General features: G+C 38.6%; 1 protein-coding gene across 50 annotated transcripts in view; it reads left to right on the top strand.

Annotated features, from left to right (window-relative positions):
- Map4k4 (mitogen-activated protein kinase kinase kinase kinase 4) overlaps positions 1-27317 on the top strand; it is a 179272-nt gene that overhangs the window by 135396 nt on the left and 16559 nt on the right. For 3 of the 50 annotated variants that reach the window (XM_078028779.1, XM_078028761.1, XM_078028757.1), the window contains 13 exons: positions 1962-2123; positions 6526-6612; positions 7161-7388; positions 8386-8547; positions 11256-11489; positions 12358-12464; positions 13787-13938; positions 14602-14699; positions 17175-17350; positions 17815-17935; positions 18952-19143; positions 21170-21287; positions 21617-21787. In XM_078028779.1, coding sequence (XP_077884905.1) covers positions 1962-2123; positions 6526-6612; positions 7161-7388; positions 8386-8547; positions 11256-11489; positions 12358-12464; positions 13787-13938; positions 14602-14699; positions 17175-17350; positions 17815-17935; positions 18952-19143; positions 21170-21287; positions 21617-21787 — 2008 coding nt within the window. Of the gene's footprint in view, positions 1-1961; positions 2124-6525; positions 6613-7160; positions 7389-8385; positions 8548-11255; positions 11490-12357; positions 12465-13786; positions 13939-14601; positions 14700-15489; positions 15499-17174; positions 17351-17814; positions 17936-18951; positions 19144-21169; positions 21288-21616; positions 21788-27317 lie in introns of all 50 variants that reach the window. The other 47 variants (XM_078028762.1, XM_078028764.1, XM_078028776.1 and 44 more) reach the window with 40 other exon arrangements.

Below are 27317 nucleotides of genomic sequence, written 5' to 3'. Positions count from 1 at the left end.
CAGTGGATTTCTATTATTCCCCTCCCCAACTTCCTTTGTTTTGAGTTAGAATTCACAATCAGAGAGAACATTTGGCTTTTGGTTTTTTAGCATTGGCTTATTTCACTTAGCAAGCAGGATATTCTCCAGTTCCATCCATTTACCAGCAAATATCATATTTCATTCTTCTTTATGGCTGAGTAGTATTCCATTATCTATATATATATCACATTTTCTTTATCCATTCATCTGTTCAAGGACACCTAGGTTGTTTCCATAGCTTGGCTATTGTGAATTGAGCTGCTGAAAACATTGATGTGATTGTGTCACTGTACTATGCCGTTTTTAAGTCTTTTGTTTATAGACCAGAAAGTGGGATAACTGGGTCAAATGGTGGTTCCAAACAGCATTTAGTTAGAGGAAATAATCAAGATTTCCTCTCATGCTGGTTGCCCTTCCCTTGGTGCACTTGGGAATAATCAAGAAAGTGGATTCTATACATTTTTTTTAATAGTGGGGGAACTTAGTGTCCAGTGAAAGAATGAATGCTTTTACTTAAAGAGTCAAAGCACATTTGACCAGAGGGCATGTGTGAAGGACAGTAGGTGTCAGTAATTCAGACACGGGTAGAAGGGGGAGACGTAAGCATAGATGAAGAACTGAGTTTTTCATCTTATTTCACTCAAAATTGAGTTTCACTTTAAAATGTCCAAATGTAGCTGATGGCTATAACATTGAACAGCGCAGCTCTAGAGGCTACACAGCCAGCACATTTCTGAGACACACCAAACTGACACTATTGCCACAAACTTGATTTTGGAGACCGAGAGTAACTATAAATGTTTGAGGTAAAGTTGGGGGGATATTAGACGAAAAGGTGAAAAAAATCAGTTCTTCCTCTGTGCTGCTTATATTTCAGGGGCTCAGTGCCACTCAGTATTGATGACTAGGGCCATTAGTGACTATAGTATTGATCATTTCAGAAACAGAACATTCTCATTATCTCCAGAGAGTTCTGTTGGACAGTGCTGGCCAAGGGCCTGTCATTTTTCATATTCATGGGACGATTTGGTCAGTGTTAGACTCCATATTGAGCACCACACTCTCACTTCCCTATGTGAGAGAAACTGTTAGTTTAGAGGCTAGTGGCTGGCTCTAATGTTCTGTACTATAGGATTATATGGAGCAGTGATAAAGTGAGTTTGGTGACTTGGTGCACTGTGTGCACCTGCTGACAGATGCAGGGTGGTATGTGGTCAAGGGCATCAGCTTTAGAGGCAAAATAAAAAGCTTTTATACCTGGTGGCTTGCTGCTGGTGACATTGGGCAAGTTATTTAACTTTTCTAAACTGTTTTCTCATCTGTAGCGATGCAATGAGATACTTATAGTTGTTATGAGAAGGATATTAGGTGAAGTAAATGAAATTTAAAAAGTCAAATACTGAGCACAGTGCCAGGCACTTAGTAGTAAGAAGAAGCTCAGTGGTTGCATTTTAAAATTCATAGTAATGATGATGGTGCCCGTTACTCTTGCTAATGTCATTTCTTCCTTTTCTGATACATGCTTCTTTTCTTCTTTTTTATTCCTTGGCTCCCTTCAATTGTCCTGTATCTTCCTTTATTCCTTTCCCTTATGTATTTTTCTTCTGACTTACTGGCCTCAAAGAACTGTTAATGACAGAGTAACCCCAAAATAAAGAATTTGTAGTTTTGTAATTGCTGTGGTACAGTGAGCAGTGGGGATAATTGTTATTAAAACAAAATCAAAACCCTATAAGTATTCACAGAAACATGGAATCTTTGATGAGTATTTATGCAAAGGCTGTTAGATACAGGGCTAAAGGGTTAAGTGTGGAAATAATTGCCCAGTAGAATTGGGATCTTTGAACTTCACTACATTATCAGTAACTGACTGGTTAGCAAACTGTTCTGGAAGACACAGCTGAAAGATCCCTGGTAATTACACATTTTTACTTATGCAGCAACAAAGGAGAGAGCGAGAAGCTAGAAGGCAGCAAGAACGTGAGCAGCGAAGGAGAGAACAAGAAGAAAAGAGGCGACTAGAGGAATTGGAGAGAAGGCGTAAAGAGGAGGAGGAGAGGAGACGTGCGGAAGAAGAGAAGAGGAGAGCGGAAAGAGAACAGGTGAGTCCAATAGTGCTGTAGCCGTTAATTTGTGAAGATTGTTACTTTGTAAAGCTGGGATTTTGAGGTAAAATGTACACACATGTGTATGCGTATGCACATATACTATACTATACACACTCAGAACATTGGACATCTGAAAATGCTGAAGTACATGGAAGCATGCTAATAAGTTGAGTCTCTTGTTGTCTTAGAAGGTTTTTCTTTTTCTTTTTTTTTTTTTAAGACGAGATATTACATCTTTTTTTAAGACAAGGATATTACATCTTAGAAAATCCTTGAATCAGCTCAGTGGTCTCCAAAAAAATTTAGACTAAGTGAATATTTGATGTATTTGCTTATAAGTTGATATATACATATATAGCATTAAAAAAGTAACAACTTTGCGTGGTTCAATTATAGGATTTTATTAATAGCATGGATAGCTGTATTTAGAAATTTTGTTTTGTGAACCACTTTTGTAAACAAAAATTGACTATGCCCAGCTTCCTTGCTTTTCTAGTGTTTAAATTAATTGTTCTTTGTTTTGAACTTTGAATAAAGAAAATTATATGAATGGGGACCGATTTAAATAATATTTGAAATTCACATTTCAAAATTTAAAATACTTATAAACCATAGTGATAACTTCCAACTATGTCTGATCTATTAGTCCTTGGTACTAATAATGTGCCTCTGGTTTTTTGGAGACTTGATCACTAATGTTTTCATAGGAATTTCAGTGCTACTCTTTTATCTATTACCGTATTGGCATTATTGATCATTTAACTATAACGTTATATATGTGTTTGTGTGTGTTTTATTAACATTCTGGCCATGTATTTACCTGTAGACTGCAAAGAGGAGGAAATACCAGCTTTTAAGAAATTACCTAGGAGCCCGGCACGGTGGCCCATGCCTATAATCCCAGCAACTCAGGAGGCTGAGGCAGTAGGATCATGAGTTTGAAGCCCGCCTCAGCAAAGGCAAGGCCCTAAGCAGCTCAGTGAGACCCTGTCTCTAAATACAGTACAAAATAGGTCTGTGGATGTGTCTCAGTGGTTGAGTGCTCCTGAGTTCAATTCCCAGTAACTGCCCCCCCCAATAGCCTTCTTAGAGGGGGGGAAAAAAAAAGAGGTGATCTCATTTTAATATGAAAATGATGTTATTGAAGGTTAAAAAATCATATTAAAAAAAGTTGAATTGGAAAATTAGATAACTAATAAGCCTAGTGATAATGAAGCATAGAGAAATATGGCAATCAATAGGAAATAGAAGTAATGCCCATTGTACAGATATCTTTGGAGATCATGTAATTCCAGTTAGGTGCTAAATCAACAAAATCCAAATATGAACCCTATAGCTGTGTGACCTGACTTTTCTCTCAGTTCTTTATGCTCTGTGTTTCCATCAATTACTTTCTGTTCCAGTTTAAAATATAATATATATATTTAGTTGTTGATAGACCTTTATTTTATTTATATGCAGTGCTAATAGTCAAACCTAGTGCCTCAACATATACTAGACAAGTGCTGTATCACTGAGCTACAACTCCAGCCCTGTGTTTCAGTTTTTTAAGCGATCTGTATCTTCATTTCCTTATCTATAAAATGGAGCAATGATAGTGTGCCTATGAGAATTACATTAATTAATATTTTGAATAAAATTAAAACATTGCTTTAATTTAACTAAACATTTTGGTATTCAAATTGGAGCATTCATATTCATAAAGTTTTATGTTCAATCTATAATATTAAATAATTCCTATTAATTTAAGAAAAATACACTTAAGATATTTAATTAAAATTAAGTTAAACTGCAGCATATCAATATAGATAGTGTTTTGATTATTGAAAAGTCAATAATTAACATCCTTATTTGATATTAATCCTTTTCAAAATCAGTTATTAAAATTATCACTTATGTGAATTGTACTTTGGACAAGAAGGTAATTAAAGACTAATGTATCTTATTCTTTGAATGTATATGGTAGGGAATATTTTGAGAAACAATCTGAAGACTCAAATTATTGGGACAAAATTTAGACTGTGACTTTTAGAGCGCTACATGATATCCTAGTGTCCTACTCTATGGAAATAATTTCTAAAATAAGAAGCTTTTAACTAGTCTTTTGGGGGAAAATCCTATAATAGGTCATTTGAGAAATAAATCATCTTAAAGAAATATATTCACAATTTAGAATTCACTTGGTCAAATCTAGTATATCCTTCAATAAATACTTATCAGTTCCTAATACTGAATACCTACCTCATTATTCATTTTGGGTGATATATTAAATATGAGGACATTAAGAACCAACTTTAGCTGGGCATGGTGGTGCACACCTATAATCCCAGCAGCTCTAGAGACTGAAGCAAGAGGATGGGGAACAGCCTCAGTAACTTATTGAGGCCCTAAGTAACTCAGTGAGACCCTATCTCTAAGTAAAAGACAAAAAAGGGCTGGGGATGTGGGTTAGTGGCTGAGTGCCCCTGAGTTCTGGGTTCAATCCCCGGTACACCCCCCCTTCTTCTCCCCCCTCCCCCGCCAAAAAAATTACCTAGGGATAGTTCTCATAATTTGATAGTGACAGGAGAGTATGATGTTCACTGCATCATTAATTAGTAGTCATTAGATTTTGTAAATAGCAAGTATTCCGCAGTTCTTTTGAAAAAATTCTAAAATCAGCTTTGCTCTGCTTTTCTTGTTCTGTTGTAAAATAGGTTTTCCATGTTAACAGTGCTATAGGACACACTTCATTCCTAGGTGTGTCTATCTGTATACGTTTGTTGTATTCTATATGTTCATTGTACATCAGGAGGACCTTTGTGGTTTGGATAAGATGTGATTTTTCTGTTTGTCCCTGTGGTTTAAAGGCGGAAAACAAATAAGTATAATAACTTGATCTTCCAAGCTAGAATTTAATTCTGTTTTGTTCAAAAGAAGGAATGAGTTGGGAAACAGGTCCCTTTTCTCATTTAGATTGGGTAAGCCTGCATGACCATCGCAAAGGCAATTATTGGCATAGTGTGATCATGTAGGGTCAGGCATAAATGAAAGGGAATGATGCTCAAATCAGAACCAGGTATCTTTGCCACTTTATGGATAACCACGCCCCCCCCACACACCCCCATTGGCTTTTTTTGCCTCTATGGATATTTACATATGTCATGATTTCTGTATTATCTTTCATTTTCTTAGCCAGAATTGTTGGTTAATTTAAACCTCCTTTCAGCCTATACCTATGACAATTTTTATTTTAAGGTATGTGCCATGAAAGAAGGAGATGGTCAGCTGTACACACTACAGAAATGTAACCGGGGTCCTGGGGTTGATCTCCAGCATCACAAAACAAAAACAAACATAACCTGAATTTTAGAATAAATTTCTCCCTGTGTCCTTTAGTTTGTTCCCCTTCCAGGGTAGGTAGCCTTTTTCACTGTCAAAAAGGAAGGAAACTTCTTTTACTTAAACTGTCATTTGCTCTTCAGTGTTATTTCATAACTGTCTCCTATTTGAACCTTACCACAAACATGAGAGTTGGGAGAAATCTTTGATGCTCATTTTTCAAGTGAAGTGACTGAAAAAAAAAATGGAAGGTTGAGAGTATATAGTAAGTCATAGAGCTAATCCTCCTGGTCTTAGAGGGATCAAGGCTTCGTGATCTCTTTTCCTAATTATTATGATATGATATGCACGCAACATTAAGATGCAGTCTTTCCCTCTTTACATGGTGTATTTTGGGTTTGTTTACCTGTTAGTTATTCTCTTCTTATAAAAGGCATCTTCATCCTTCACACACTCATACACACACACACACACACACACACACACACACTCACTCACACACTTCTGCATGCATCATTTTGAAGGGCTTAGGCCTGTTTATTTGTAGAGTTGTCCAAATCTGATGTTCCCAGACCATGGCTTTCAGAATAGAGTCTCCAGGTACCTTCTCTGAATTATCAGAAAAAGCATAAGTCATGTTTCTTTTATGTTAAACAGTTTTTGGTTTTAGGTTTCAAAAATTGACGAGCCATTCTTGTATTAAATCATAATTAATAAGCAGACTTTTATTAATTAGAACCTTCTGATTTTCCTAGTTTCAGTTTTTCTGGAGTCTATCATCTATAAAAGGATGGCATTCTAAAGTTCTTCATTGTATATGATAGAGGCGTCCTAACAGAAACGCCTCAGTGACCTACGTATATATCATTGGAATGTATAAAACTCTTGGGATCTTACTGGTCAATCTGAAGATCTTGGGAAAATCCTTAGCAATAGAGTGTTTTTAGATTAGGTATTTATCACTGAGTGACTTATCACAAAGATGTTTGGAGTGGCAGTTCTTGGTGCTCCATGCAGGTTGATCTAATATTTTTCTTTTGGATAAATTGATTGCTGGGTAATTTCTGTGTGACAGGAGTATATCAGGCGACAGCTAGAAGAGGAGCAGCGGCACTTGGAAATCCTTCAGCAGCAGCTGCTCCAGGAGCAGGCCATGTTACTGGTAACGCCCCACCTCTGTCCTGTTCCCTAGCACTAGGACGTGTTTGTCCCTTCCCCAAGTTGTCAAGCTGTGGTGATCGCCAGATCTTTTTGGTTTTGCCTTGGGCAGCCAGGCTCAAATGGAGACATCCTTTATGGTCAGACTGCTTGGGTACAGTGCAAGGTGGCTTTTATTTATTCATTTACTTCCCATTAGTAAGTCACTGTTAGATAGTAACTGTTCTTGTTTAGTAGCTACACAAGGTGTTGAACAGGACTTGACATTCAGCGAACATGCAGCTTATGCTGTAGGATTTATACCTAGTATACACACTACTGAAATCAACATTAAATTGAATTCTTTCATGCTCTCCAGTGATGTTACACTTAGCAAGAGCATCATATTTCTCCACAGGTAATATTCTGTGTAAGATCCCAGCCATTTTGCTGTGTTATAAAACAAGGGAGGCCAGGGGATTGTCTTGGTGGGGGGGAGTCAAGCACAAATCCAGAGAAGAGGCGAGCTCTCCAGTGTCCCATAGATTTAGTGTTATCCTCTCCCTCTCCAAGGAGTGCCGATGGCGGGAGATGGAGGAGCACCGGCAGACAGAGAGGCTCCAGAGGCAGTTGCAACAAGAACAAGCATATCTCCTGTCTCTACAGCATGACCACAGGAGGCCGCATCCGCAGCTCCCGCAGCTCCCGCAGCAGCCGCTGGCACAACAGGAAAGGAGCAAACCCAGCTACCACACCCCAGAGCCCAAGTCCCACTACGAGCCTGCTGACAGAACTCGTGAGGTATCTTCCTTCTTGCTTGCTTAGACATTGGTTCTGCTCTGGAAAGTAATCTACTGATTGTTCGGAGTAGTACAGTGTTAATGGTAGAATAAGTCTTCTTAAGATCAGCTGATAGTCCACCTTTATTTTCTAGCTGGTAGAGGATATAAATGCCCAAGCTCTCCTATCTGGTTTGTGCTTTTTCTATAAAGGACCAGGGTACCTTAGTTAACAGATCTTAAGAATTGAAAGCTAAACTAAGTGAAGATTGATTGTATGCAGAATCATCCTCTAAAATGTAAACAAGAGAAATGGTAGTCTTGGTTTACTGTTTCTTCACAACTAATACCTGGAGGAAGAATGCCTTTAGGCCTGTATGTTACTGAATCAACTGATACTTCTGGGCTAAACCGAACCTCGCATTAGATGCAGCAAAGTACACCCTATTCTGGGTTGTTGGGCAGGTGGGACTTGTGTGTTTCCACAAGTTGAGTTCCTTCCTGCCTGTAGGTGGCATCCTTCCACTGTGTCTGTTCTCAGAAGTAGCAGGTCTAACAAGTGTTATGCTTGGTCTGAAAGAGTTATGCTCTTTATTTTTTTGAGGAATGAAGTGGCTCTGTCGGAAATGCCTTTATTTTCTGAGGAATGAAATATGTTTTGGATTCCTGATAATAGTCTTTAATCTGTTGGGTTAGTTGGTTTTGACAGATTTTTTCCCTCTAGCTTATCATTATGTATAATCCTAAAGCTCTGGCTGGGCACAGAGATCTTAGAGGCTGAAGTGCTTAATTTTTATTTTCATAAGTACTTTTCCTAAGTCAAATCCCAGCCCTGCTCTATCTGCCCTTTTTTTTTTTTTTTTTTTTTGCCATCAAACTGCCTTTCTCTTTTCATATAGCTGAGGGAAAAAAATACCAGAAAGTTTATCTTTTTAGAGTTCTTCCACTTTCAGACTTTCTTTGACATCTCTGCTTTTCCCTACTAACACAGAGTTATGTCTTCTAATTCTCTGCTGCAGGTGGAAGATAGATTTAGGAAAACTAACCACAGCTCCCCTGAGGCCCAGTCTAAGCAGACAGGCAGAGTATTGGAGCCACCAGTGCCTTCTCGATCAGAGTCTTTTTCCAATGGCAACTCCGAGTCTGTGCATCCTGCCCTGCAGAGACCAGCGGAGCCACAGGTAGCAACAGCCAGCTTTTCCGTTGTGGAGGAAACTTGTGTGGCTCGCTGGGCCTTGGGCCTTCTTATAACAGCCACCCTTAGTTTGTTACTAGATAAGGGTCTCTAATTGATAGGAAAAAAAGAAACCGTTTTTTAAAGGATTTTGGTTGAACTTAGTAAGGATATTTAGAGTCAGTAATTTCTTTTTCTTGCTTTCCATCAGATATGAAATGCCTCCTTCTCTTTCTAAAACAAGAAGACTTTTTAGTTTAGTTTTTAGAAGCTTAATATTATAAGCACATGAAGAGAAGAACCAGAACCTTTTGTCCCAATCATTTTAAAAGTGTTTGCTATGTGACCCCTGGCTCCTACCCATTGCTTTGAGTGGACCTTAAGGAGCCAATGATATTCCTGAAATTCTGTGCAGACGTTTTTGTCTAAATATGCATGTATTTCTTGAAAAGGGCCTTTTATCAGATTCTCAAAAGGTTCAAGATCCCTTTGGTTTATGGTTCAGCAGATTGGGCATGATTTCTCTGAAGGAGGCCATCTAGGCAGCATTCCGCCTTTTCTGGGTGAGGGAGCACCATTGGTTGGAGTGTGTATGGTGAAAGAGAAAAGCTGCAGCTGAGTGCAGTAGTGCATACCTGTAATTCTGATCCTTACAGGAGGCAAAGTGTATTCCAAGCCCTTTTTGTTTTTTTACTTTCAGGCAGTCTAGTGGTTGAGGCTTCTAGGATCAGAAGTTTGAGGCCAGCCTCAACTACTTAGACTGTCTGAAAGTAAAAAATAAAAAGGACTGGGAATGCATTCCTTGCCTAGCATGTTCGCAGCCCTGGGTTTAATATCAAGTTGCTATGCTGTAGAACAGCAAAAATTTCCTAGGCCAGAGATCTCGGAGAGCCCTGAAACACTTATTTTGCTATCTCCCTGAAAATAGCTGACATTTAGACATTTCTCCCTTGGTACTGTGGAATCCAAACTGTTGGGAACTCAGGTTCCTAAGCCTGGGTGTCCTTGTCAGGGGGATTTGTGTGTAGGGGACAAAAGTTTGTGTTCTTGAGACAGAACTAGCAGTAATGTTCTGAAAAACACATTTACTTGATGGCTGTAGAGTGATACACAGTAAATAATCTCCTTGAACAATGCGGGGAACTGCAGCCAGGAGGAGTTAACAAAAAGAAAGAAGAACACAACTGAGGCAAAGACAGTGGTGTGTGGGTGAGGAGGATTTACATGGGATCAACAGTTTGTGAACCCCAGAGGAGCTGGCCTGTCTGCGAGGAGAATAAGGGATGAAAAGGAAAAGACAGGAAAGAGGAAAACAGAGGTAAAAGAAGAGGGGCAAGTCGACTAGGTTGGATGGTACTTTAACAACTTGGCACTGTTTCCCAGCACAGATAGATTTGAAGAGTAGAAAATAAAAGCTTCAGTTCTGGAAATAAGGCTTAACACAAATGGAAAATCTGTTTGGCCCCTAACAGTATAATATAGGAGTTCCTGAGTTATTTCATGATTAGTTTAATTATTGAATAGTTACTTCATGATTAATTAAATGTATGGGAATACTCCTTCCTATTTTGAAGTTGATTTTGGCTGAAGCAAATACCTATGACGCATTCTTAGGGGGAGAATTTACTCATGTGGGGCTCTTTTAAACCCTATTATTGATTGTAATTTCAGGTAAAAATTTTATTTGTATGCTTTGCCCTGAAAATCTCAAACATGTTAGAAGTCTGGGATTAACCAATAATTGGGATTATTTTAAGCTTACCTGTAAATTATAGATATTGTACACATGGAGCTAACTCTACATCTTACATATACTTGGGAGGTTAAACAAGTTGTGATTTGGTATTTTCTGTTTTCATTAAATACATTGAGAAAATAGATATGTAGCTAGAATTATGTAAGTTGAATGTGGAGCAATTATTTTAAAAGAATAAGATTTATATTTAGTGAAAATATTTTATGGGTTTTATCAGAGATTGTTTTCCTACTTTAAAAGTACCCAGATAAACTCAGCTGACAAGTATTTGTCATAATTCTCGAATTGCCAAGAGGAGTATTCTAATAGCAGACATTTTAGGGATTTCCCTAGTACTAAATGTTCTTAAAGAAATCACCTTCTTCTTTTCAGAACTAGCGTGAAGGTGTATGAGTATTTTAAGCCCTGGGAAGAAATAAGAAAAATTGTTGATGAATTTGCAAAGTTGGCTTTTTTTTTTTTTAAGTTATAGTCTTTCAAAACAGATGGTGGGGTTGTCTTTGCTCATTCAATGTGTTGTACTGTTACTTGGTCTGAAATCTCAACACTGCCAGGTGGTATGAGGAGGACAGTAGGTGGGTTTGCCTAAGCAGTGTTTATCTTGAGATCTATTTTCTGCCTTTCTTTGCCTCTCTAGTATCTGCTTTGACATCAATATGCATGTAGTCCATTGCCCCACTTCAGGCCTATAAATCTTGACACTTACTGCTATCTGTAACATTTGTCTGGATAGTAGGAGTTTTCCTTATTAAATGTACATTTGTTCTTTCAACATACTGTTTTCCCCAGATCACGTTTTCATTTAGACCTGTAACTGATTTACTGCCCTGTTACCTTGTATTATATTGCCCCAACTTGCATTCCACTTTTGCCAGTTCCTACTTTGGATTTGGTATTGACCAGAAAAGCCAGTTTTATGCAGAACGCATTGAATGTTTTGTGTTTTGTTTTCTTGTAAGGTACAGTGGTCCCACCTGGCATCTCTCAAGAACAATGTTTCCCCTGTCTCGAGATCCCATTCCTTCAGTGACCCTTCTCCTCCCAAATTTGCACACCACCATCTTCGTTCTCAGGACCCATGTCCACCTTCCCGCAGTGAGGTGCTCAGTCAGAGCTCTGACTCTAAGTCGGAGGTACCTGACCCCACCCAAAAGGCTTGGTCTAGATCAGACAGTGACGAGGTGCCTCCAAGGGTAAGGAGCAGAAAGACAGATGTATGCTGCTTTTTCCTTTTTATTATTTTAAAAATATTTATTTTAATAATGGTTATGGTGATTTCACCAGAATTAAAGGGGCAATGAAATTTCAAAGGAGCCTTTTACCGTGGGGAACAAGTTTTATAATTAGGCAGTTATATTTAGTCAGTGGCCAATTAGCTTTTTATTGCTGTTGTTAACTCTGTACTTAAACATAAGAAAGCAAAATTTGATTCAGAGAAGACTCTATAAAGAATATGGTTCTAGAACAAATAGAATCATAATTCATAGGTTTATAAGAGGCTATACAACATTATTTTAAAATTGACCAATATCAAAACTTTCAGAAAAGGTCTTCTAATGAAGATTAACATGCAAATCTCAAGGAAAATTTTTTTCTTTTTCAAAATTTAGGTTTTTTATTTTTATTTTTGGATGGTGGGGGTAATTACTTAACGGTATAATTAAACAAAAGGGCACATTTTAGTGTAATTTTCTTCCAGTTGGAATTTGCTTCTTCTGAATATTTCCTTGCTTCTTGCCAGTCTTTGCTTTCTGCTGATCCATTTGAAGACCATTATTTGATTTCCTTGAACTTGTTTTCCTGATTCTCACGTTATCTCAGCAAAGTGCTCTTGAATGTCCCCTGCCAGCAGATTAAACATCATTTAATTGTTGCAGGAGCACGGTAGGGCTGTTTGTCCTGGCTCCTTAGATGCTTTTGGCTAAACCAGTGAAGGACCAGAGGAAGATTAGGGAGGGAGTGAGTGGGTTGATGACTATCTTAAAAATACATTTGGTAGGGAGATCTTTGTTCTCCACCTCAGGTTTTCTATACTTTAACTGCTGTATTTTCTATCTAAAGGTTCCTGTAAGAACAACATCTCGCTCCCCTGTACTGTCCCGTCGGGATTCCCCACTGCAGGGCAGTGGACAGCAAAATAGCCAAGCAGGGCAGAGAAACTCCACCAGGTAAACGAAGAGTGCATTCTCCTATAGTTTTATGTTGTCTGTTTTAATAAAAACACAAACATTGATGTTCTCGGGCAAAAGATTTAAATATATGTAGATCTACACAGATAGATCTATATATATTTATTCACAAACATGAATAACATCAACTTATCTAGAGTAAAAAGAGGGTTGGAATCTAGGTGTATATTGTAGTAATTTTGAAGTTAAAACTAACTGACCCTGTAAGATTAAATGGAGGAACTGTCAGAAGAGAAAGAAGTTCTAAGAGATGTAATCTATAGAGTTTTCTACCCAAAGAAAGTTTTAAGGCCTGTGGAATAGTGTAGAAATCATAGATAGGCAACTAAAGATAGCCAATGGTTATTTGACAGTCTAGTAAATTAACCAAATAATACGGTTTTCTGGTTCTAAAGCACCAGTGTAGTAGCTGTTAGCCATGTGTGGCTTGTTAAATTAAATTTAACTTAGTTAAAATGAAACAAAAACTAATACATCATTCCCTTAGTTGGATCAGCAACCTTTCAAGTGCTCTGTAGCTGCATGTAGCTAGGGGCTAGAGTACTACACAGCTCAGATGTAGAACAGTTTCATCACTGCAGAAAGCTCCTTGACCAGCATTATGCTAAGTGAGAGATTTTGTTGCGTGTTTTATAACTGGTCATTACTGAACCTTTTCAAGGCTGGCCTTTTGCATGTGCCCAGCCTTGGTATAACTTGAAGTGGGGAGATGGATAATAACCAAGGATCTTCAGAGACCAGAGAGGGCTGTGGTGTTCTGTGACTGTGTCTGTGTTATGAATTCTTTACCCAGCAAATGTGTGCTGTCAGTCTTTCTGGTTATAGCGGGAAATCCATCCCAGCCTGTGCTTTCAGTAATATTCCCCAAGCAGCTCAGATAAAGAAGTACACTTTGAAAGTTCAGGGTATGAGAGCTGCAATGGATAAGAGAGAGCATACTAGATCCAAGAGATAATTGTGTTTATAATTATATAAGTAAAGTTTTTCATAATATTAAGACTTGAATTAAATTTGCAATGACAGAAGTGGTGATGTTTCTAGACTGAACAGTCACATTTTGTGTCAGACCTGAATGAGGAGTTTAGGGGTTTTAAGAATAAGAATTAGCTAGCATTTTTGGTTGGTGAAGATATCCAAGGTAAAATCCATGCATAAAGTCACTACGACTTTTGGAAAATTTAATGTGAAATGTTGTGTGAGGCTGTTCTCTCATCCCTACTTTTCACAATTCATGCATATGATTGTCATTTGGTACTATGTCTTGGGACGATGCATTAGCTGTTGTCTTTTCTTTCTAACAGCAGTATTGAGCCCAGGCTCCTGTGGGAGAGAGTGGAGAAGCTGGTGCCCAGGCCAGGCAGTGGCAGCTCCTCAGGGTCCAGCAATTCAGGATCCCAGCCCGGGTCCCACCCTGGGTCTCAGAGCGGCTCTGGGGAACGCTTCAGAGTGAGATGTAGGCTGCTTCTCCTTTGCTCTTTCCTTGTGAACAACCCTGGGCTATGATCATTATATCAAAAGGCTTTCATTTGTTTAAAAAAAAAAAAGAAGAAAGATAAGAAAAATCTATGGTTTGCATGTAGCTGCATGTCATGAATCAGTGCCTTAGTATAGGTTGCTAATGACAAAAATAGACATCATAATTTAATCATACAGAGCTAAATTTTGAGAGCTTTACACGTGTTTATCACTGGCAGCACTTTACAATTGAATGTGATTAACTGACTTGTCCAACATAACTAAATGTCTAAGCTGCCATTTGAACCCCTTTCTTCCAATATGAGCGCCAGGGCCATTGCTCTCCCCAGTATTATTGATGATTATTATTGGTGATATCATAGTAGTGAAAACTGCCTCCACTGTGTTCTTGAGGTAAGGTATTAATTTGGCGCATACATTCAGTAGTGTATGTTGATGGAGAATTCTGAATAAGGCATTAGAAAGATACCAGACTGCCTTCGGGTCTCCCTTTTGCCCTGAGTTCGGACCTTGCATGAGTGGGGCTAATAGAAGTGGGCAGTAGAAAAGGGGGAGAAACAGAAGACTCTGAGTTGGGACAGCTCAGTGACATACATCTTATGTTTATATGTGTCTTTCTTGTCTCTTTTGAACTCAACAGCATCATCCAAGTCTGAAGGCTCTCCATCTCAGCGCCTTGAAAATGCCGCAAAAAAACCTGAAGATAAAAAGGAAGTGTTTAGACCTGTCAAGCCTGCTGTAAGGATTGCATAAAATGAGTCTTGCTTACTTTAGACTTAAGTGAGATCTTTCTATTAAAAATGTGCTTGAGGGGCTCAGGGTATAGCTCAGTGGCAGAGCCATGTGTTTAGCATGCACAAAGGCCCTGGGCTGGATTTTCAGCCGTTCATGCGCACACTCACATGCACACACAGTGTTTGAGAGGCCTGCAGTTTTTTCTTTTGTGCTCTTCCCAGATGTGAGGAATTGCACTGTCTTATACCCAGATACAGTTGTGCTTCTCCCTTAGGCATTTATTTCCTAAGTAATGTCCTCAGTATAGAATGAAGTCTGTTTTCTAGTGTTTCAACTGTACACTTTGTGTTCAGTCATCTATACAAAGAAACACGGAACAAAGTGTAGTTTTTACTTAATTAAATTTCATTTTAAGAAAAGCCTTTATATTGCTTTGCTTGGCATTAACTTCACTTATTCTTCATGACTTGATCATTGACAGTGCTGGTTTTTAGACTAAATTTGTTTGATTCACCTTCCTAAACTCACTGGCTGCTTAAATTCTGGCTTTCAGTCCCTGGGATGATGATGGCTGGGCTGCTCCACGTACTTCCCCTGTGCTCCCTGTCTCATTCACTGGCCATGTAACTATGGGGGTGAGGTGGAGTTTCAGATCTGTTTAAGTTTTGTTTTCCTGCTTCAACTGACTTCTGTACTTCTTCCCCATACCCTTCTTTCTGCCATGCTCCCTCTTCTGTGTACTCTTCATCAATGGTGGCTTCTTGGACTCCATGAAACTGCTGCTGTCCTGAAGGGCGAAGTGGTAAGCCCTGTCTCTGAAGAGCTCAGCCTCAGAGCCAGCTTTCCGAATGACTCTTAACTAGCTCACCTTTGAGCTACATTCCTTCTCCTTCCTCACCTTGCCTTTTTGATCTTTTCTAGGAGATAAAAGCCTTAAACTTAATGACTTCAGCTTTGTTAATGCACAAAACATGCTTCATGCATCTAGTATCATTTAATATAGCTTTTTAAGCAACTATAAAAGGCTACATACAACTTGTAATCACACCAGTTAAGTAGACTCATAGCCCTACTCTTGATCCCTGTTCAGAAGCTTAAGCGCAAAGATAAGAAATATATTCTCATCAGTAGGAAGGAAGCAAACTAGGTTGGAACTACTAAAAATAAAAAAGAAAAGCTACATGGCCTGCCTTAAAAACAAAACAAAATACTCCTTTAAAATTCCCAAGTAAAAAGATAAAATTTGGACTCGCTTAAAAATGTGGAGTATAAATATAGTAATCAACTCTTAAAAATTAAAAATTAGATTGAGAGGCTGGGTGTGGTGGCACACATGTCTGTATTCCCAGCATCTTGGGAGTCTGAGACAGGAGGATCGTGAGTTCAAAGCCAGCTTTAGCAAAAGTGAGGTGCCAAGCAACTCAGTGAGACCCTGTCTCTAAAATACAAAATAGGGCAGGAGATAATGGCTCTGTGGTTGAGTGCCCCAGAGTTCTATCCTCTGCAAAAGGACTCCTCCCTTGCAAAAAAAATTACATTAAGAAATTTGAGGGCTGGGGTTGTGGCTCAGTCATAGAGCATTTGCCTAGCATGTGTGATGCACTAGGTTTGATTCTCAGCACCTCGTATAAATAAATGAACAAAATAGAGGTCCATCAACAACTAAATTTTTTCTAAGATATGAATATTAAAATGTCTATAGAAAAGTCTAGAGTAAAGTGTAGTGAAGCCCTTTTTGAATATATTTTAATATGGATTTTTTCTTCTTTTTTTTTTCTGTTCACTTTCGCTAGTGGTATGAATGGGGAAATGTGGGTAAGGCTGGGAAAGGGGATTAGTGGGAAGCCTGCCCTGTTTGCCTTCTGCCCACAGCACATGAGAGGTCACTGCTTTCTCTCTTCATAGTCGTGAACTTTTTTCAGAAATGCGGCAAGTTACTTATAGGAAAATATCACACTGGTCCTCACTTCAACTCTCATTTTTCTGTTGGCTTGAAATTTTTTTAAAAATTGGAGAAAAAATTTAAATAAAAACCTGCTTTAACTAGAAGCTTGCTCTCTGGATTGTCCCCTTAAAAGAACATTTTTGTCATATGTAGATGTCTTTATAACAGAGATCAACGATTTCTCTGTGTACATTGGTTGATCTGGAGTTTTGCCTTATATCTGAAAACAACAAAAAAATACAGTCATCTTATGAGCAGATTGTTACGTTGTTGTAAGATTCGAATTGTCTGCAACATTCTTGACCTTTTTTTATGTTCTTTTCTATTTTTTAGTCTATTTTTATTTCTTTCCCTTTCATATCAAAAATTATAAAAACTTAACTTTGTATGAAACTGGCAAATAGAAAATTAGTTTTATAAAACTGACATTGTGACTGTTCATTGAGATTTAAAATGAAAAACCTCTGTCTTTTGTGTTTCCTTATCACCTTCCCCATTTTGCCTAAGTCACTCTTTTTTGCCCTGTGCATTAGGATCTGACTGCATTGGCCAAAGAGCTTCGAGCAGTGGAGGATGTGCGGCCACCTCACAAGGTGACGGACTACTCTTCCTCCAGTGAGGAGTCAGGGACCACCGATGAGGAGGATGACGACGTGGAACAGGAGGGGGCTGACGAGTCCACCTCAGGACCAGAGGACACCAGAGCAGCGTCAGTCCTTAGCATATTTTAGGATGGTCTTCCCAGTGGCAACCAGACAGCTTTCCCCAGCTGATTAATGCTCATAGACTCTGTGAGCATTAGTATGTAGTTTCACTGCTTAAGCAGCAAAGAGCTTTGGGGCTTTCCCCCTTTGTCTCTGTATATGTGCATGTCAGTGCCTCCCTCAACATCCCAACATATGCTTTATTTTTTTCTTTAATGATTTGATAAAAAGGAAATTTCAGTTGAATAACAAATTAACTATAAGAACTCCTTCTAACTTTTTGCTCATGCAAAAATGCACAGCAGGAGAATTCTTTGTTGAAGGGACAAACCTAACTCTTGCTTTCCTTCAGAAGACTTTATACTGTAGCCTCATCTCACGTTTTGACTTTGAGAAGGTAAAAATTCTAAATAGAATATCTTCGACTTGTGGGAATAGAGTTCTTCACTTCTGGATTTTGTCTCCTTAGGTCATCTCTGAATTTGAGCAATGGTGAAACAGAATCTGTGAAAACCATGATTGTCCATGATGATGTAGAAAGTGAACCAGCCATGACCCCATCCAAGGAGGGCACGTTGATCGTCCGCCAGGTACCATTATCCTCCTTGTCAGAGGCCAAGCTTCTCCTATAGTCATTAACCCACTTGCTCATTCACTCACTCATGCTGTTTCTACATCATCATCTGTTTTCATGTTAACAAGACCCTGAGAGTAGTGTTGTCTGGGGCTAGGGAGGCAGGTGTGTGCTGCATGCCACAAAGGTAGCCGGTAGTCCTCCACCCCACATTGCTGTTCCTCTGCATGCCCGTGGCAGCCCTCATCCAAGCACCACGCTGAGTCTCACAGTCTGTCTGAGCAGTAGAAAAGTCATAGGGAGTCCTTTGCAGGCTCAAAGAGTAAGGGCACAAACCTTGAATGAGTAAGGGCACAGACCTTGAGTAGGAGTGGACAGGGTGGGTGGGATGAGCCTCGTTCCAGTCCCGTGGAGACTTGGGCACACGGGTCAGAAGGTCTCTCTTCTGTGCTCCAGAATATTAGTTTTCCCACTAGGTGAAGAATTAAATGTGTACCACCAGATGTGCTCAGTTTGGATCACTGTGTCGTACAACTCTCTGTTCATTCTTAGCTTAGACCTTCTTCATCCAAGTGATATGCTCCTCGTTGAAACAGGACAGGGCACCCTGCTAGTCTTTGGGACTTGCCTCAGTGTGTTTCATGCTACGGCAATGCATTTGGATGGAAAGTAGAAGGAATGTGGAAAAGACCAGAGAAGCCACCGGGTACTCTAAAGAACTTTAGACAAAGATTTACAAAGAACAAAAGGGGGAGTAGTCTTGTAAGAAGTGAGTGCCCTGCGTGGAACAGATGGAAGAATCAACTGCTAGAGCTGTGTGGCCACCAGAGGAGGCACTTTGAATTCTGTTGGCTCAGCTTAGGCATTTGGTGAGCAAGTGTGAGCAAGTCCGGCTAATTTCCTTGGTTTTCCCTTGGTATTTTAACAGAGTTTGAAAAGTCACACAGCACCTAAAACAAAGCAGTTATCAGTAGGGTCGTAGGCAATGTCAGCAGCGCTTGAGCGAGACCAGTGTGCCTGTTTTTTCTACAGAGTACAGTTGACCAAAAGCGTGCCAGCCATCATGAGAGCAATGGCTTTGCCGGTCGCATTCACCTCTTGCCAGATCTCTTACAGCAAAGCCATTCCTCCTCCACTTCCTCCACCTCCTCCTCCCCATCCTCCAGCCAGCCGACACCCACCATGTCCCCACAGACACCCCAGGACAAGCTCACTGCTAATGAGGTATGTCTCACACCACAGCTGGCTGCTTTCCTGGGGTTAGACCAGCACTGCCTAGGAGCTAGTTTGCAAAGGAGACCTTTCCGACACCCTCTTCCCTTCCCTTCCCTTGCTTTCTTCTGTCACCTACCCTCTTCCCCAACCCCCAAGTAACATGTTTCAGATCTGAATACAAATCCCTTAACCCTAGATTGATTTCCCTCCAAACTTGCCAGTTCACTATTTACTTTCTCTACATAAGTATAGTTGCATGGCTTTCTTTATTCAGTTTATTTTCTTTTAAATCTAAATAAATGATTGCTGTGTTCTCAGATTCATTATGTATTTGGCATGAAATTCTCATAGTCATTTGTGGAAACTTCCCTTTTCATTCTTTTTATGTAGTAAATATAGTATAGGAAAATTTGGTTAAGCAGACTTGGCCTTTCCTGAGGGAACTGGTTATCTTGTAAAGGAATCTCCTTCAAACAGGCCAGGATTGTTTTCTTTTTGCTGGGAGGGTGGGGGTTGTTGGTTGGTATTCTTACTTGTTTTTACCAGCCCTTTTCAAAGGCTTTTCTTTCCTTGAAATTCACAGTTACTCAAAGTGTGATAGAAGGCCAAATGCTTTTGGGGGAAACAGAAAATTAGGATGTTAAGCAAGGACAAAGGAGAGTGAGAGCTTCTAATTTAAGACTTTGTATGGGAAATCCTGTGTGTGTGGTGTGGCTGTGCTACTTGGTCTGGGTGCTAGCTGGGTGATTCTTTGCACTTTGAACAGAATCAGGCTAAGTGCAGTTACAGAGTACACCTTGAGCACCTTGTAAATAAGTAATTTGACTTCACGGGAGATTAGATTTAAATGCATTTACCTAAGAATTGAGGGAAGTTGAACTAACATGTAGCTTCAGCCAGTCTCATTAATATAAACACTTACCTGACTGCTGCTCCTATTTTCATTCCTTTGTTAGGAAGAATTAGAAAAATCTTCTCCCTGAGGAGGAGGCTCAGCATCCCATTGGCCACCAGCTGGGTTGGCCACTGAGTCATGGGGCAGGAGGAAAGGCTGTGAGGTGCCACCTGTGTCAGGTGGGGAGCTCAGGAAAGCCTGGGCTATAAGAATGGCGACTTTAGATGCCCATAGAGGGAGTGAAATGATAAAGCATAAAAGCACTTGATCAGACGTGTTCTTTTTTGCTCCTGGGATGTGTATCTCACTTGCATTCCTCCTTATATTTTACACTTTGCACCATTTTACTGTATTTTACTATAACCCTTAACTCACTAAACTGGCAAGTTTATTTTCCTGTTTGTTTTGTTTTTAATTGTCATTACATTTTCACTTAACAATTGTTTCACTTCCTTTGTGGGTTTTTTTTGGGGGGGGTGTCTTAAGTTACATTATTAGCCAAAACACTAGTGTTCCTAAAAGATGGAAAGGGTATGCCTTATTTCACCATTAGCACCTTTCACTAATGAGCCTGTTTGGTGTGGGTTTAATGATGAAGCGCCTAAAGTAATGGCAGCCAAAGCTTCTGTAACTTTCTGGCAAGAGGCTCCATTTAAAATAAATAAAACAAAATTAAGGTTTGCCAGATTTCCAGCATAGATTAATTGGACTTTAATAGGCAGGGGAATAAATTTGGAAATTAGTGAATTGAAATTAACATTTCAGGCCTCTATTAGGAGTTTACATTATAATTATTTAATTTAAATAAAAACAGGAGCATGAAATATAGATTTTATTATTAGCTTGTGGCATGGCTCCCTAGGTGTACATCTCTGAAAGAGATGGGATTCCTCCACTGGCTGCAGGTGAAAACATCTGTTCAGGGGTATGCCTGCCCACATGGAGGCTCACTGCAGTATGTCTGTGGGAAGTTTTGTCTGTAGGGTTTGGATTGGGAAGTAGTGCAGTATGCCAAAGTAGACTTAAATATGTGTGGGTGTTTTTTTTTGTTTTTTTTGTTTTTTTTGGTTGTTATTGTTGGTTTTTATGTTCACTTTTAAAATGTCATTTGTATTAATGAAATTGAAATTTACATTGCAGACACAGTCCGCTAGTAGCACACTCCAGAAACACAAATCTTCCTCCTCCTTTACACCTTTTATAGACCCCAGATTACTACAGATTTCTCCATCTAGTGGGACAACAGTGACTTCTGTGGGTAAGTATAGTAGCAGTAAGAAAGTAGCTGACAAATGAGACTTGTTCACTTGGTGTTGATCTTTCAAGTGGCTTAGGCACAGCAGGAGGGTTGTGCACAGGGTCAGGCCTTGGGTGCAGAAACCTCCCAGCCCCCTTGCATTGCCTTAACTCACAGGGAACTACATAGGCATTTGCTTTTTCTGTATGCATTTCTTACAAAAACATTTTTTTCTTGACAAAGTATCATTTATGGCATATGAATATTTACTTGAGGTATAGTGAGAGAGGAAGGAAGGCATGGTTGTGGGTGTGTATACAAAAAATAATTTCAATCATACTGTGTTTCAGTGGGATTTTCCTGTGATGGAATGAGACCGGAAGCCATAAGGCAAGATCCTACACGGAAGGGCTCAGTGGTCAATGTTAACCCCACCAATACTAGGCCACAGAGTGACACCCCTGAGATTCGCAAATACAAGAAGAGGTTTAACTCAGAGATTCTATGTGCCGCCTTATGGGGTAGGTATCTTTCTGTTACTCTGCCTCTTGCTTTTATTCTGGAGAGTGGTCAGGTCTTTTAGAGAATTACTATTTTTCATAGTTGGGTGATTTTTTTTTTTAAAGGGTTGGCAGCTTCTATGCTTTTTCTACTGAGTGCATTGATAGGCAAAGAGAGTCCCTATGCACTTGTGGTTGTTTCAGCAGGCAAATGCTAGAACACCAGTGTAAAGAACAGTAAAGAGATAGCATTTGGTCCGCATTTACAAGAACGAAAAAGTTCATTGAGTTGCTTTCCTTTAAATATTTCAGTTTCTCTTTCTGTCTTGTTCTCTGGGCTTTGGACTGACATCCAAACAAGACTTTTAAGTAGTCTGCAGTAGGAAGGGACTGTTGAACCTGCTGGCCTGTGGAATCCCTGCAGTGTTTGTGTAGCATCCTCCAAACTAAAGATACTGTGAGAGGGTATCTGTGAATGATTGGTTGCATGGACACATCTGCCTTTTCAAATTCTAAAACTTGCCGTCCTGCCAACTCTGATCCTGTACTTGTCCTAAACCTGCCATCCAGGCATATACTTTAATTCTTCAGTTGACTGTTTTTAATAACGAGTCTATTTCTACCCAGAAAAGTGTCTTACTTTCTTGGTATTTGTACATATAGATGGTAGAAGACATGAAATCCATGGGTTTGAGGTCCACAGCACCTGTCCCATAAACAGTCTTGTTCCTTAAATGCTAGCAGCCACTGCATTCCTCAGGTTACTGAATCGGCTCTCTTCTCCTCACCCACTCTGGTTTCTGGCATACTTAGCCACTCTCCTTCCTGATGCTTCATAGGAAAAACAGTTGGGGCTGACATAAGGGCTTCCACTTTCATCTTTCAAACCTCAAAAGTGTTTCTACTTCCTTTTGTTGAGGAAGGGGGCCTCCTCATTCCTCCTTATCTACCTTCTTTTTATTTAGTCTTTCCTTGACTTCTCACCCTATTCATAAGCTCCTTCTTGGCTGCTCACCCAAGGTTTTTGGGTTGATATCCATTGCAGATATACCTATTTTCTTTTGTATACCTTGAGATCTGGATTTCTGGCCTTGTAACTACTGGGAAAGTATTCTGAAACCTCTAATAATATATAATTGCTTTTTTCTTTATTAATCACATAGATAAAGGTAAGAATAATTCTTTGGGGATTGTAGCCATTATGGAAGTACCTGACACAGCATCATCACCAGCACATGGATGTCACATGATGTCAGTTGCCACCATTTCAGGGAGTGGAATTTCATCAGTTTCTTTCATAGTAAAGGATTTCATTGAGAGCATTTGTGTCCCCAAAAAACTATTAACATTACCTAAATACAGTACATCGATAGTGTGAAATAAATCAATACTTTTCAAAGTAGTAATCCGTGTTTATCAAGCTGCATTATTTTTATTCAGAATAGTTGTGTTTGGGAGTAGTCTTATTCTTAACTTTATGTTTCACTAGTGCCCTAGAGTGTGCTGAACCCCATTCTGAATTTTTATTAGTTATAAAATGAGACTTCTGAAATCTTTCTTTTCCTGATTAACTCCTTCAGGACTTCTAAGAAAATTCAACAGTATCTCAGGACATTTTTTCTTTCTTTCTTTCTTTCTCTTTCTTTCTTTCTTTCTTTCTCTTTCTTTCTTTCTTTCTTTCTTTCTTTCTTTCTTTCTTTCTTTTTTTAATGCACTGAAACTTCACATTTTATCATCATGTTAAAAGAACAGATAGGGAAATGAATTAACATTCAAATACGTTTATGTAAATAAGTGTGTTGAGATGCTTTTGGGGATTGGTGTACCTCATGGATGGGTTTTTTAAAACTGCTGTGACAGTGATCTAAGTTACCTCCTCAGTTAAAAAGGAACTTCTGAAAGATTAAGATTCAGAAAAGTTAAAATTGTGCTATGGGTGCTATAGCCCCACAAGAAAAATTTCAGAATATATTATAGGTGGTATTATTTTTGAATGGTAAAATGCACACACAAGTTATTTTTTTGCATTTCCTAAATGCTAGCAACAAACATTCTTCTGTAATCATCTTATGAATGACTCATAAATTGCTATAAATTGCTTTGTATTTCTTATATATAAATGTGTATTTAATAGTGTGTGTGTGAACACAGTTGCAATTCTTAGTAAACTACTGTGTGAACAATTAAAATGAGTACAGGAAGGAACTCTTAACATTGGCATTAAAAGATTTATTTATATCTAAAAGTCGAAGTTAAAAATGTATTATTAAAAATTATTAGATCATGTAGTTCAGATTTTTTCTTAAGGCCTTCAATTTTCAAGATGGCTACTTTCAAGGTTGCTACTTTCCAGTGACTGTGCACTTTAAATAATATAACAGAGAATTAAAAGGTAGGATATAAGTGCCAAAATATCAGCAATTTTTAATGGATATGAAAGATTTTTTTCAGCTTTATCTTTTATTCCTTTTTCCTTTCCCACTGTAAAATCTTGTGATTTCTATACTTATGTGCTGCTTATTTTATTTTATAAGTGGAGTACATGTTTGTTTTGGACTCAGTTTCAGAAGTTCAGTCCATGACCATTTAATTCCATAGGGCATGGCCCAAAGCAAGGCAGAAATGTCATGGCAGAAGGACAAAGTTGGGGAGTTGCCACTCATATTATGTGCTACTTATTTTTGAAAACCACAAATAATATATTTCTTGATATGATTCATGTTTTTGGTAGACTACCATATTCTTGACAGGAGTATTTTGTTTTTCTCTTTTAAGCTACTTGATAAGGAAAATATCTAAATGTCCTATATAATTCAGCCTTCAGAATGGGGTCTGTTTGGCATTAGCTCTATCAGCGAATGTTTGTCTTTTGTGCAGAGAAGTTTAAAGCTATTTAGAATTGACTCACCTAGGCGTGTGGAAGAAATAAGTCTAATAAATTTTGTCTTATTTAGTCAGAGTAACATGGTCAACCTCAGAAGTAAAATTATATGAAAATAAGTGGAGTATACTTCATGGAATAAATATTAATTTTTCTTACATTTTTTTCAAACTGAACAGCAACTTTTTCTATTAAGTCACTCTAATATTTATATGATTTCTATTAAATAAGAACTCATAAACTCTAATTTAATGCCATGAGGTTATATAATATCAGTATCATCCATAGTGATACTGCCTGTTATGGGAGTACCTGCTTAAACGAATTCAAGTAAAATACCCAGTTTCTAAGTTACATGAGCTACATTTCAAATATTTTTAAAATTAATTATTTATTTCAATTAGGTATATATGACAGCAGAATGCATTTTGATTCATTGTACTGCAGCACAACTTTTCATTTCTCTGGTTGTACAAGATGTAGCGTCACACCATATGTGCAGTTATACATTTACCTGTGGTAATGATGTCCGTCTCATTCTACCATCTTTCCTGCCCCCGTGGCCCCTCCCTACCCCTCCCTCCCCTTCACCCCATCAAAGTTCCATCATTTTTCCCATACACATGTGTTCCCCCCACTCCCCATTATGGATCAGCATCCACTTATCAGAGAGAACATTAACCTTTGGTTTGGGGGGATTGGCTTACTTCACTTAGCATGATATTCTCCAACTCCATCCATTTACCTGCAAATGCGCCATTTCTTTATCCATTCATCTATTGAGATGCATCTAGGTTGCTTCCACAGTTTAGCTATTATGAATTGTGCTGCTATGAACATTGATGTGGCTGTTTACTGTAGTATGCTGATTTTAAGTCCTTTGGGATAGACCGAAGAATGGGATAGCAGGGTCAAATGGTGGTTCCATTTCAAGTTTTCAAAGGAATCTCCATATTGCTTTCCAGACTGCACCAATCTGCAGTCCTACCAGCAATGTGTGAATGTGTCTTTCCCCCCACATCCTCGCCAACACCTATTGTGGTCTGTATTCTTGATAACTGTCATTCTGACTGGTGTAGGATGAAATCTTAGAGTAGTTTCGATTTGTATTTCTCTAGTTACTAGAGATTTTGAACGTTTTTTTTCCATATATTTGTTGATCGAATGTATATCTTCTGAGAAATGTCTGTTCAGATCCTTAGCTCATTTATTGATTGGGTTGTTTGGTTTTTTGGTGTTAAATATTTTGAGTTCTTTATATGTCCTGGAGATTAGTACTCTATCTGACATGTGTGTGGCAAAAATTTGCTCCCAAAATGTAGGCTCTCTCTTCACGTCATTGATTGTTTCTTTTGCTGAGAAAAAGCTTTTCAGTTTGTATCCATCCCATTTATTCATTCTTGATTTTATTTCTTGCACTTTAGGAGTCTTGTTTAGGAAGTCGGGGCCTAATCCAACATGTTGAAGATTCAGGCTTACTTTTTGCTCTATTAGGCACAGGGTCTCTGATCTAATTCCTAGTTCCTTGATCCACTTTGAGTTGAGTTTTGTGCATGGTGAGAGATAGGGGTTTAATTTCATTTAGGTGCATATGGCTTTCCAGTTTTCCCACCCATTTGCTGAAAAGGCTGTTACAATGTATGTTTTTGGTGTCTTTGTCTAGTAGGAAATGAATGTATTCATGTGGGTTTGTCTCTGTGTCTTCTGTTCTGTACCATTGGTCTACATACCTCTTTTGGTGCCAATACCATGCTGTTTTTGTTAATATAGCTTTGTAGAATAGTTTAAGGTCTGGTATTATGATGCATCTTGCTTCACTCTTCTTGATAAGGATTGCTTTGGATATTCTGGGTCTCTTATTTTTTCAAAAGAATTTCATGATTGTTTTTTCTATTTCTATAAGGAATGATGGTGGGATTTTAATTGGAATCACATTGAACCTGTATAGTGCTTTGGGTAGTATGGCCATTTTGACAGTATTAATTTTGCCTATCCAAGAGCATGGGAGATCTTTCCATCTTTGAAGGTCTGCTTCAATTTCTTTCTTTAGTATTCTGTAGTTTTCATTGTAGAAGTCTTTCACCTCTTTTGTTAAATTGATTCCCAAGGTTTTTTGTTGTTGTTTTGCTTTTTTGAGGCTATTGTGAATGGGTTAGTTTTCCTACTTTCTCTAGAGGATTCATCACTGCTGTATAGAAATGCATTTAATTTATGGGTATTGATTTTTATATCCTGATACTTTGCTGAATTCATTAATTATAAAAGTTTTCTGGTAGGGTTTTTTGGATTCTCTATATTGTCAGCAAATAATGATAGTTTTGAGTTCTTCTTTTCCTATTTATATCCCTTTAATTTCTTTCATCTAATTGCTTTGGCTAGAGATTTAAGGACTATGTTGAATAGAAGTGGTGAAAGAGGGCATCTCTCTCTTGTTCCAGTTTTTAGAGGTAATGCTTCCAATTTTTTGCCATTTAGATTGATGTTGCCACATGTGATTGATTAGTCACATGTGACCGTTGTCTGGTGGACAATGCAGACAAAAAGCATTTATATCACGGTAGAAAGTTTTTTTTGGACAGTCTAGCTTGGTACTTTCTGTAAGAAGATTATGGATGATAGAAGAAACTGGGTAATCTTTTGTGGGGGTCATTCACTTTTAAGTTTCACTCT

Source organism: Ictidomys tridecemlineatus, chromosome 12 (genome assembly GCF_052094955.1).
Source record: "Ictidomys tridecemlineatus isolate mIctTri1 chromosome 12, mIctTri1.hap1, whole genome shotgun sequence".
Taxonomy (NCBI): domain Eukaryota; kingdom Metazoa; phylum Chordata; class Mammalia; order Rodentia; family Sciuridae; genus Ictidomys; species Ictidomys tridecemlineatus.
This window is presented reverse-complemented; position numbering and strand designations above follow the sequence as displayed.